General features: G+C 40.7%; 2 protein-coding genes across 2 annotated transcripts; one reads left to right on the plus strand and one right to left on the minus strand.

Moving 5' to 3' along the window:
• The first annotated feature begins 1945 nt into the window (after positions 1 to 1945).
• LOC129583849 (neprilysin-4-like) lies at positions 1946 to 8483 on the plus strand. Its single transcript, XM_055475842.1, is given in 16 exon segments — positions 1946 to 2403; positions 2610 to 2735; positions 3238 to 3327; positions 3401 to 3499; positions 3996 to 4027; positions 4090 to 4120; positions 4230 to 4313; positions 4801 to 5210; positions 5404 to 5883; positions 6041 to 6220; positions 6572 to 6734; positions 7200 to 7319; positions 7459 to 7649; positions 7763 to 7847; positions 7850 to 7863; positions 8142 to 8483. Coding segments are annotated over 16 exon segments (2334 nt in total). The 5' UTR covers positions 1946 to 2351; the 3' UTR covers positions 8319 to 8483.
• On the minus strand, positions 8342 to 12394 carry LOC129583850 (ceramide kinase-like). The gene is made up of 10 exons (XM_055475843.1): positions 12071 to 12394; positions 11550 to 11825; positions 10682 to 10883; positions 10461 to 10594; positions 10308 to 10379; positions 9869 to 10186; positions 9401 to 9517; positions 9191 to 9312; positions 8988 to 9121; positions 8342 to 8801 (listed from the first exon to the last, which is right to left on the minus strand). The coding sequence occupies exons 1-10, from the start codon at positions 12186 to 12188 to the stop codon at positions 8750 to 8752; spliced, it is 1545 nt and encodes a 514-aa protein (XP_055331818.1). The 5' UTR covers positions 12189 to 12394; the 3' UTR covers positions 8342 to 8749.
• Positions 12395 to 12796: the final 402 nt, after the last annotated feature.

Raw genomic sequence — 12796 nt, forward strand, 5'->3', positions numbered from 1 at the left:
GCGAAATGGTTAGTTGTAAAGAAAACTAAATGATATATGTGTATTCCCATAAGACAAAAACATAAACTAAATTAATAAGGGGCTCCCTTTTACTGTACGAGTGCTCAGGATGTCTTAATGTTTCTTTTAACAGGCAATAGCCATCAAAATAACAAAAAACTACAAACGCGTGTACACTAATTCGCATTTAAAATTGAAATATTAAAAAAGTGTATTTAAACATAAACCCTTGGGCACTCACACGAATGGTCAGTACAGCTTTTGCACAATAACATAAAAAACAAACAAAGAATTCACAAAATGTTCGATTTCAGCCCGGCAGAAATGAAAAGTTGGAAGAGTGAAGCTTGAAAATAACCACAGTCCACATCTAAATCGAAACTTACTTGCTGGTTTACGACATAACATTATCGTCCTTTTCGATTAACAGTCGGCATTATTCGTGAGTAAAAAAAGTGTGCTGTGTGTCTGCTGGGCATGAAAAAGTGTGTTAGGAAAGTACAACAAATCCTTCTAATCTGAATTACCAAGAGATGTTAATTGGAATAAAAGATGCAGGAAACTGGAAACATCACAATTAAATTCTATATATCTGTATGTCGCAAATGCGGCGCAGTTTGCAGACCCAACGGTCGATTCCATATATGCATACAATTATTACCAACACTACCAGCTCGCCGAAAGCGTCTCTAGATTGAGCGTATGCACGTGTTCGGTGCGATAGCAGCTACAAAGTAAGTACAAATCAGACGGTTATCCAAATGGTTACGAATGGTGGTTACAGATCACACGCCGCCCGGGGCTGAATAACATTATAACAGCAGAAACGACGCCATATGCAACGATTGAGGCGCAAGCCCTGTGTAACTAACGCCTGCTCCTTTTAGCAACATGAAATAACTACAGGCCATATGCTCCCCTCTTCCCAGACCTCGCTGCGGCCATGCATACTCACGAGCACAGTACAACTCGTTTATGTCCACACAATGAAAATTTTATTCTTAATACTGAACAGTGCTGGGCCATGGCTGCACGCCTGCAAATACAGATCAAGTAGGTTTCCAAGGGATGCAGCCGGAAGTGCTTGTAGCTATGCGCTATGCGTTTAAACTTTGCTGCTGCTGGGAGCCAGCAGCCGCGTCTGTCCGGAGATGTCGGTTAAAGTGATGTAGCACTCGCTGTAATTCAGGGGCGAGGATTCTTGGCCAGCCACTATTTCGCGAAAGCGTCAGCAAAGCAAATCTCCGTTTCAGTGTAAGTGTTCTCGGATCGGATGTAGTAGAGAAACTGGTCATGACTAAAGACCAAAGCCAAGAAAGCCGGAAGTGCAAGCTTACCAACGCTTCGAGTGCCGAGACCACCTCACGAAACGGAAAGAGAATCCTGCGTCCATTATATAGAGTGTATCCTTAGTCCTTACAGAATGCACAATTTTTCATACACTGTATGAACAATGGTACATAAACACCGATCACAGAAGTTTGTTAAACAAATCACAGTAGTCGGCAGTACGAAATCACCTAACCACACCGAAAGTTCCGAAGGAGGATTTTCAAATTCGATAAGGTGCACTCAGAACTGAAAGTCCGCATGTTTGTATGGTATAAACAATGAAGCAGACAACCATTTTTGGTTCCACCGTCCACGGAAGAACGAGTTCAGTAGGTCAGGAAGGCAAACCGTTCGAGAGCGGAAGGGAAAATACAATCTCTGAGATAAGCGGATTGTTCTTCCGATACTGTATTAAGTACGAGTACTATTGCAGAATGTAAAGTGTTAACGGAAACGTAAATGTTTCAGCACACGTTTGCCACAGTGTGGTTTTACTGAAGCCGATTAAACTTCTCCGCTGCAAAGGGTCAAGAAAATTATGATGCAAAAGGTACGAATTGAAATTCGCGATTTCTACTGGCGATGCGTAATGATTTGACACTTGATCGATGCGGGTGTGTTGATTAATGGAACCGGCAACTGCGGATAAATCTACACACCGGAAACTCGTTCTTTGCCATCGTTGCGGAAGAAGATTAGACTCGAGAGATTTTCTCAAGTGCGGAGAGGCAGATTAAATGACCGTTGTTGTTTTGGTCAGTTTCCCCGAGTTGAAATTTCCGAAGCTGCTTTGCCGGTGCTTAAAGAGCGCGGCATTTTACGGAATCGAAATTATTTCGGATTTAAAATTTATCTTGTTCAGTGCAGTAATATCAATTTCGGTTTGCTTTCCAAAGAATATACGGTATTTAGCAGTATAATGTTGTGTTTGTTATTATTACGTTACTGTTTGGGTTAATCTTTGATAATTCGCTGTTTGGATAAAGTAATTGTTACTTATTTGAGTCTTTCTAACTACGATGGAAAAATGGATATTTATCGTCGCTAGCAGTTGGATAGTTTGCGGAACAGGTGAGCAAAGTGCAAAATAGCAAATATGTTATTTACACACATTACACATTTCTGATGGATTCTGTTTTATAGACAATTTTTAGATAGAAAATGCATAAACTGCGTGCTCCATCTCCGTCGCTTTCATATGATCGGAATATTTTCCATGTTCGAAACTGATACATACTCCAATTCCAGGCTGTATCTGTACATTGCATCCTTTGCAGGTGTCCTGCCAGTGATCCTTGCCGAATTTTCTTTTGAAATAAATCCGCGACTGTTGATCCATGTTAATTTCACCAACAAATTCCAAACGCAATGTGATAATGACACTGACAACTGCACGAGTATAGGTAAGCTCTGCCTAATTGTATTTATATACAGTAGTATGTCATACCTGTTGTACTTGACAGTTTTTATGACCGACCTGTATCTAATTCTCGGATTTATGCTTCAACCATAGCATTATGCTATGATAATAATACTTTATGTGACGGGTTGATTAATACAGTTTTATACACCGAATCCGATCTGATAGTTTATAAACATATGCGTATACACCGGCAAGTACCAAATACTAAAAATTAATTAGTTCGTGATAAAGATTTCTTAAATTTTGGCTGCTTATATCACTTATGTGAAAAGCAGCATAACACTCTGCATGTACAGAGTATATCGCGCTTTGCCATTCTTATGGTTAGGTACATTTTTTTCTCATTTCTTGTGTCCTGTTTTATTAAGCTGTAAATTATGCAACTACTAATAGTATGTTGGGATTTATTTTAAAGTGTGTTCTACTAGCTTGTTGCACATGCGGTATATGTCATTAAACCGTGAACGACCTTTTTGATACAGTGCCGGAGAAATCGCTGATACCTTCGGGTGACGGGAACACGATAGCGCCGACAATCAAAATTTGTCAAACAGAGAGATGCCACGAGCTGGGTACGTTCGTTGTGCGAATACATAAAAATAACATACAAACAATCGAAAATTTTGACCAGCCTTTTACCGGTAGCATCATCCATGAAGATGGCCATGAACTTCTCCGTTGATCCATGTGATAATTTCTACGACTATGCCTGTGGCAACTGGAGCACTTATAATCCAATTCCAGGTAATTTTCGGATGATTATTGCCGTATTATGATTTTGTTGCCGACAAATAGCTTTTCATTAAGTACATAATGCGCACGCCGTCTGCTTAAATTTTAAAAGTTCGCAAACTGTAAATTTTAATTATTATTTTCCGCAACTGCACAATTAATTTATTTTTTATGCGTTTCAGAGCTTATCAGGGTTAATTTAACTTATCATTAAGCTAATGTTACTCCGGGAATTACAAACTATGTACATGTTTATTTTTATAAATTGCAGTGGATGCCATAAATGTCGTTACACCGGTAGCCAATAGAGCTATGCATATGCATAGTTGCATAACCACATTAGTGGCGTCCATTGTATGTATGTAAATTACCGCATGTTTAGTTTTATAAAATTTATAAACTGTTTTTATAAATTATATTTAGTGCAAAAAGAGCTTGCGGAAAATTGTGAAGTTTATATCCGTCATCGAGCACGTGGTGTGAAACTTCTGGTTATCTTTCTTTGCAGATGATCAGGGAAGCTGGGATAATTTCCACGTGGTATGGGTTCACTAGAACATGAATAATTTTATCTTAGTTTTTAATTACGTTTGTTTTTTAAGGTTACGGAAAAAGTCACAAAGCAACTCAAGGGTGAGTTACTGCAACCAGCATGCTAACAGAATCCCAGTAACAGTGATGGCAGCGCAGCAATAACGCATTAGCATAAATCATAATAGATAATGCAGTTTCGGTTTTGCAGAAATCCTTGAACGCGAAGATGTAAGCGACCTTTCCACCTCTAGGCAGAAGGCGCGAACATTTTACAAAGCCTGCATGGATGTCGGTAAATAAGACGAGCAAAAGACGGCATATGCTGCAAACTTAATTTATTATACGTATTTAATTAAACAATTACAAAACGTCCTCTATACTTACAATTTTGTTAGCAGTATCTTATTCCGATCTAGCATAATGCTGTAGAAGTTTGTTTGTGTTTTCGTTACAAATTTATTCAGAATAGGTACTGTTTCAATGTAACCAGCACAACCACTGATCGATGTTGTTGAATCGTGAGGAAGTGTGAAAGTTTTGCTGTATTGCATAATTTACTGTAGATATCAATTAATTTCCTTAATCATTAGATACAAAGACTACCATAGCGAACTAGCGAAAAGAGTGTATAATGTACGTATGCAGAAGCAAATCAGTAGGGCAATGTACAAAATACGTACATTTAGTTCGTAAATACAGTAACCAGATTTTTATATCTAAATTTACGTATACTACCATTTGCGTTTAATTTTTTTTCGTTACGAGTAATGTTTCTACAGATCGCATGGACAGCCTCGGGCCTTGGCCGTTACTGCAGCTGCTGCGCAGTGTGTTGGGCGAGTGGCCGGTGTTGGCTAAACAGTGGGATGCCGGCGGATTTCACTGGTTGAATGCCATTAAGAAAACGAAGAAACTGGGACTGGGTCTGTTTCTGGAATGGGCCAGCTCGTCCGACCCGGAAAATCCCAAGAAGAATATCGTTCATTTTGTGGAAGCCAGTCTGGGGTTGAACACGCGGAAACTGTACTTTGCACCGCAATCGGAATACATTCGCGATGCGTACAAGGGATTCATTCGCAACCTCATGGTGATGCTCAACGATGAATCGGGATTTATTGCACCGGATAAAGCGGCACTTATTCAAGCGGATGCCGATGCGGTGTACGAATTCGAAGTTTTGCTTGCGGGGGTAAATACACTACATAGAAATGCAATCTAGTGGAATATTTCAGATTTTCGAACTATTTTTGAATTAGAACATCATGTCTATTTATTAAATATTGGAAAATTTTTTGTGACTTTTAAATAGTGCGCCACGGTATATGAATATTGTGTTATTACAGAAATGCTAAGAACTCACTTGGTTTCGATTTGTTTAATAGCTTTCACGGACGGAAGAAGAGCGTCGCAATTTATCCTTATCGTTAAACAAGATGACATTGGAGAAATTCCACGAGAAATGCCTGAGCAGCACGATGACCTTACAGCAGCTAATGGATTATATGGTGGAAATAATGCCCAATTCCACGCTGAAAGAGCTGGTCACACCGGAAATGGTTATCAATGTGGCCAATCCGGATTATTTTGTGAAACTGCACAGTATTCTGGCCACATATTCCCGTGAGCCACAAAAACAACGAGTATTGGCCAATTACATCGGCTGGCGATTAACGATGGAATTTTCCGCCAAGCTAACGAAAAAACTGCGCGACATTGTCGAGGCATTTGGACGAGTCCTGGACGGGTCGAAGAAGGAGCCGGAACGCTGGAAAATCTGCTCAGGAAAGGTCAACGCGGTGATGAACACGGCGGTCGGGTCACTCTACGTCAAAAATTACTTTGATGAATCAAGCAAACGTAAAGTTAGTATAACGTATTTATCATTAAAGTTTACATCAATATTTATTGTATAATATACAAAATGTAATAGTGAGTAATAATATTATACAGTACATACTTGTTATATCTATATAAGTATTTTCGAATTGTGATCAAATTGCAATTTCAAGCACCTTACAGATTCGGTTGTTAGTGAAAGATTTGCGAGCGTCGTTCGGCGCGGTGTTGAAGAAAGCTGACTGGATGGATGAATTAACACGGCAGCGGGCACTGGATAAGTTAGAAGCTATGAACGAATATATCGGATATCCTGATTACATAATGGACGACATTCCACGACTGGACAAGGAATACGAACGCGTACGCTGGCCGTATATAATAATTACACGCTTTTAACGCAGCAGTTATTTAAACTATTGAAATCACGTGTAGATCCAATGTTAAAATTTGGAAATATTAATTTTAAGTAGTGTAAACTATCACTGGTTTTTTGTTTGTTGATTAGACATAAATAAGGAAATGAATTAAATTTACATTTCTAACGGTCTATCAGCAATTATCACGCTGAGCCTGCACACGAAACGCGTTTTGATAATCTTTTCGTAAAGTAAGGGTTGTAATATATGAACGCAGCAACTCCGACGTTCACGAAGAAATTTGGCTGGAAAATGCCATTGAGAATTACCGTTTTTAAATTTCAGTCCTTTGCAGCTGGAATTCGGTCGGGATCATGCGTACAACTGCATGAACGTCAACCGCTTTAGTGTGGAAACGAATCTCAAAGACTTACTAAAAGTCAATAATCGCTCTTTGGATGAATCTCTAACGCCGGCGGATGTCAATGCGTTTTATGATCCTTCCAACAATATTATCGGTAAGATCATGGCTATGAATTGCAAATTTCAGTACTCGTACCAGGTCACTGTTCTTGACGCTAATTCCAAGAATTTTCGCTGTTGTTATACATTTCGCATATCTTTGTCACTGTTAAACGGACAAAAAATTCGGGTTATTTACATATTGCACTTTGCAAAGAATATAAGTTACGATGATTTTGTAGTGTCGCGGCAGTGTTCCAGCTGTCTTAGTCCTAGGTTGTTCATAATCAAATATTCGTAGGCAGGCTAAGGCAGCTAAATGTGGAGATGTCGCATTTTCGTTTTCCGCTAGTGTTCACCTAACGTTGTGTTTTTTTTCTATTTTTCTTGACATTCGTATTTTTGTGCATGTATTTTCAGTCACTGTTGATCACTCGTTTCGGTTTTAAGCATCTCCTGATTCGTTTTACTACTTTGTATGTCTATGTATTTACGTGAGCCGTTTGTTTCCCGGTTTGCAGCATTTGTTGCCGGTATTCTTCAACTGCCATTTTACGATGCCAATCGACCGGAATATTTGAATTACGCTGCCATTGGAGCAGTAATTGGTCATGAGATTACCCATGCTTTCGATGATCAAGGTACGTTTCCCCGTTGTCATCAAGTATTTATCAGTTAACGCCTGTTTAATTACATTTTAATTACATATTAAATTGTTCTATTCCTATATCATTATGTGCTCAGCACCATGCTTTGCTGCTAACTGCCACTGTTTTGTAGGGTCACAGTTTGATGCAGATGGGAAATTCCATGACTGGTGGACGTTGGAATCGCGAGCCCGTTATGGCATGAAAGCCAGCGGTCTCGTGCAAAAATACAGCAACTACGTATTACCCCAAGGTCAAGTTAATGGGCTTTTGACGCTGGGGGAAAACATTGCTGATTGTGGGGGCGTGAAAACAGCCTATCAGGTGACCTCGTGTTTTTACTCGTATTTTCGCGGTTTGCTGCTGCACATTTGTAATTATTATTAATTTTTCCAGCACATGAATTTGTTCTGACTGGTTTGTATTTGAACGTTTAGGCATATAAACTGTACGTTCAACGACGAGGTTTCCTGGAAGCAATTCTGCCCGGTTTCGAAAATTTTACAACAGAGCAGCTGTTTTTCTGGGAGTAGCTCAGGTATTGTGTAAATTATATACAGAATAATTTTGTTTTCGAGAAACTTAGCACGCTTCGAATCTATCGTGAGTAGCAATTATTTGCTTACTAAGTTTTGAGAAACAACCGATGTTTGCCGTCTCGGTACCAGATTTCAAGTATAAGGGCTGTGAATTTCAGTTTAGTCGAACATATGCGCGTTCAAATGAGATAGGTTATTTAAAAGTACATTAAAAGTACATTTGAGCTGGCAAAACCATTTAAAATTATATTACAAAAAAATAACTTTTATTCGACAGGATTGGTGTGGTTCCGAGAGGGACAGAATGACCATGGTATCGCTGCTGTCCTTTACGCACAGTCCGAAGATGTTCCGGATAATTGGACCGCTGTCCAGTATGCCCGAATTCGCTGATTCTTACCGGTGTCGAGTTGGATCTCGTATGAATCCCCTTATTAAAGCTGCTGTCTGGTAGTGCACATGTTTTGCAAATTAACGTATTATATTTTTATTTTTTGTAACTGATGTTCAGCTTGCTTGCATAAGCAGTATTCTAGAAATTTAAAGCAGGAACCATGGATTCTTAAAAAAGAGAATCTAAGACATCAAAGGAATAAATAAAATTAAAAGACAGGCTCCAGTGCCACACAACAAAAAGTTCACGGATAAAAGATAAAAACACCAATTTATGAGATTCGCAATTCATAGACAGCTGCATAAAGATTGACGAGATCGTGGAAATCGTAAAAAGTAAAATTTTAAAACATTAAAATCCCTTACTTAAAAACACAGCACGGACGGGAAAAATTGGTGCACAATGGATATGTCGAAGCAGTACAAGGACGGAAGGGTAAATACCGAATCCAGGGAACAATCAGGGAATGCATGTATTTTGGCCGAGGTTCACTAACGCGGCTCCAATCCGGAACCAAACATTCGGATAACTTGGCAATAAACTCTGCAAATAGAGCATCCTGTGTTTTAGTCAGCAGCTCGCATCTGCTAAACAGAGCTTTGACAATGCCATGAAAGTATTTATACAATTTTTTAGGGAAGTTGAACTGCGAGAACAGAACACACACACGACAATAATCGTTTATAGTAAAACGGAATCAATTTCACGGTTCTGACACTTAATACTTACTTAACATGAATATTGGGTTCCCTGATAATCTCGCCATCACAATTCCAGATCGTTGTCGATGAGTTACCGGTAGATTCACTGGTGCGAAACAACAGCTCGTGCGCCCGACATGCGTGGAGATTGCTGCCCAGGGACTAACAAAAACGACAAAAAAATTTCATCCCGACCACAGAGGAAATGCAAAACGGATTTCTGTAACATACTCGCTGTGGTCCAATGCCCCGCTGTGTGCTGACCAGATAATGCAGCAATCGGCACCGCCCAATAGAACGCACCACCAACAAGTCCAGACATCCGTCACCGCAATGGGAAACCGGCACCACGCCTAAAGCAAATCAAACTTTCCGTAATGAACGAATTGTGACCGTTTGTAGGCACGAATTTCGATCCAAAACTTAAATGTAAATTCTTGCCTCTCGGCGACATTTCCGAACGACAACTCATACTGGCGGCGATAACGTTTGTGAACTTTCCATCCAAAGTTGACCATTCCTCCTTATCCGTACTGCCTTCTGGACCGATGGAAATGTCTGTAAACAATACAACTGTACTCTGTAAATGATCTTATTCCAATTTGCCCTACATTCTACGTCATCGAGCGTGAAAGACTAAGCTGAAATATAACATGTTCCATTCAATTACTTATACTTCCGCTCACAGTGCTACGGTTTAATTTACAGTAAGTACCATAATTACACCGTTGTTATAATTATCTTGATCGTGGTGCTTAGTGATCGTCCGCTAGTAACTAAATAATCCCTGAACATCACTGCCACTAAAGTTATTGCTGCAACGTTGCAAACGCGAACACGAACATACAAGGTCATAATAAGAGCAAAGTACGTACACCTCAACAGTACGTCAGTAAACTCAACACTTACGACTTTTGCTGGCACCGATTTCCTTGCAATACCGGCAATCCTGATAGCATTCATCACCCTCATCGGGATAACCATCAGGATTGACTGATTCCAGAGATTTGAACGATACCGAGCCATGGTAGGCTCGATTCACCAGGAATGTCTTAGCACCGGCCAACACGTATCGAGATTTGCCGAGATACCGTCGCAACCACTGCTTCTCACTGTTCCGCAGTGTGTCGCTAAAGAAACCATATCCCAGGAATGCGCAGAAGAATTTCAGAAACTGCCCATCAGATGCACGGAACACGGTTCCCACATCCAATCTCATTTCCCTACCTAAATGAAAAATTAATCATATTAGAACAGATATAATCCCAACAGTAGATAAAAACCCGTCATCTACTGTAACGTTAACAAAACTGCGAAACACCTGTCCGGCTATTTTCTATTCTCTAACCTAATAAGATGTTAATAAGAGCCGTAACCACATCTCCCAGACCGATGCAAAACCCGATAGAATCAGTCGATCCTGCAAAATACATTGATTAAGCAAATACCAAGGTGCATAGACCAATTATGAGAATAATGCAGTGGGTGCCCCGCGCATTACCTGCGGGTATTAAACCAATTCGCACTGCCGGTGCCATCAACGAAGAACACGGCCGTAGTTCGTTCACTTGCGCCCTCAACAGTACTCCCTCCATGATTTCATTAAATATCCCATCGCCACCGACAGCAATGATTCTGCGAAACAAAATCAGTGCAATCTCCTCCCAAATTCAATAATGCAAAATATTATCCAGAAATTCAATTACCCGAATTACCACCTACCCGTCGTACGGCTGAAGATGCGGATCTTGTTGCACGATCCACTCCTTTGCGTGTCCCTGATGCGTGGTGACAATGAAGTCGTAGGATATTCCACATCCCGTTAGAATCGGCGAGATAATCTTGGTCATCACACGCACAGCACCACCATTTCCGCTGATCGGATTCACGAAAAACAACAAGCGCTTTGGCCGTTCCTCGAAATCTACAAATACAATACCTCCTCCATAATATTATTACAAAATTCACTACAAGTAAATTCGTCAAGAGTTGCAGAAAATTAGCTAGTAAATTTTAAGTAAACATGAAAAAAGCAAAACTTTCACCCCCCCCCCTACAGCGCACATCCAGGAATCATGTCAAAAAGAGGTAAAAACGAATGTGTAAAAATTAATTTGCTTAACAGAGAAGTCTACAAGGAGGGAAGGAGAAGGGGAAGGAGAATTTGCTTAACAGGGAAGGAGGTAACTTAAGGTAATACGAATCAATTCGGTTACCCTCTACAGTACTAGCTAAACACAAACTCATAACGGAATGCAAACGACATAACGAAAATCTCAGAACAACTTTGATTTTCAATGCAAATTTGTTTATCGTAAATTTTCCGCATACGCCAAAGCCAGTAATAGCGTGGAAATTGTTTGTCTTTATATAAATGACCAACCAAAACATCGCGGAATATGAAGTATTCACGTAACGGAAACAGCGGAGTAAATTCCACCTGCAATCTTATCGCAGATTCCTGACAGCCTTACGATTACCTGATTGTCACATCACCCTAGACTAGCGTATCTGATTAAATCCTTTCAAACAACATTACGTCTGCAATCCGGAGATTAAACTTGAAAACAAACTAGATTTTTCCGTTTACCTTTCAAGACATCCAGCAGCGCCTTGTACAGCTCCTCCCCCTGTTCCGGGACTTCCGGTTCCAGCAGGACCTTCTTCGTTCGCCACTTCTGGTGGGAGACATGCCGGGCCATGTGCAGCAGCAGCGAATGGCTGCGGGCTGGATCGTAAACGCCACTGCGACTGAAACATTCCAGTCTGCGCAGCGACCATCGCGCACTGGACAACTCACTGTTGTCCGTCTGCACTTCGACGCTCAGCACATCCCGCAGACTGATAACGACGGCCTGTGCCACTTCTGCAACAATTTCGTGGAGAATTGTCAAAATGTGGGAGCGCAATAAGCAAGAACAAACTGTTACACACAACAAACACAAATACGATGATTTTGAGCAAACTCGGAAACCAGTTTGATGTTGTCTCCGCACACTAACGTAGGCTGCAGCATTGCGAATCACACTGAACTTCCAACTTGCATCAAGCGTTTGCGAGTGCAAAACTGTCGTTAGCTAAACATGATAACGATTAAAGGAGAAGCCATACCCGGAAAACCAGGCAGCGCTCGCAGATGAAGCGCTTCGTTCTCCAAAGTTGCTCCATAACGCACTTTGTTGCATTTAACGATGATGTGGGATTTGCCAGGCTCAATCAACACGGACATACTTCATAACCAAGAATCCACACATATATCAAACTGCACCGTTAGCTTACTACGCAAGATCAACCATTAAAAATTTAAAATTATTCCCGACATCCAAAATATGGGGAAACCAAAAGCAAAACAAACAAAACCACCTAACGCAATTCAAACTAGCAAAACAACGTGAAGTCCGTGAACAGCTGACGAAGTGAAAAGCAGAGCGCGCCTGCGCGAAACAGCCGCGAGTGGTTACCTGTCTGTCTCACAATCGATATGCACTGCAGCCGTGCAGCGTGCAGCTACCGTATGTTACATGCACCGCGCATCCCTCCGCTTCCTTCAGTTGATCCCATTCTCCCGGCGCTCAGTACGGGACAAATCCTTTTGTCGCCACCTTTTAAACACAATGCTTCATTAAGAATCGAAGTAAGATTGCGACGGAATATTTTATATCATTTTAAAATTAAATGCAATTTTTTCCTGTGTTTTGCAAGTTCAGGGCAGAGTTCCAAAGTGTGCTCTTCCGGTCAAAGTGCAATTGTGAGTTGTGGAACCGAAAAGCCGCTGTAATATGGATAATTATTTGGAGGCGGGGAAAACATTCGTCATAGACTCATAGTCGCTTCCGC

Source organism: Paramacrobiotus metropolitanus, unplaced genomic scaffold (assembly GCF_019649055.1).
Source record: "Paramacrobiotus metropolitanus isolate TYO unplaced genomic scaffold, Prichtersi_v1.0 Parri_scaffold0000012, whole genome shotgun sequence".
NCBI lineage: Eukaryota > Metazoa > Tardigrada > Eutardigrada > Parachela > Macrobiotidae > Paramacrobiotus > Paramacrobiotus metropolitanus.

Excerpts from the sequence above, each read along its gene's own strand:
- LOC129583850 (XM_055475843.1), bottom strand. The coding sequence starts at position 12,188 with ATGTCCGTGTTGATTGAGCCTGGCAAATCCCACATCATCGTTAAATGC. Across the intron at positions 11,826-12,070 it reads AGCGCTGCCTGGTTTTCCGG|AAGTGGCACAGGCCGTCGTT; the intron begins GTATGGCTTCTC and ends AAATTGTTGCAG. Across the intron at positions 10,187-10,307 it reads TCTTATTAACATCTTATTAG|GTAGGGAAATGAGATTGGAT; the intron begins GTTAGAGAATAG and ends TTTTTCATTTAG.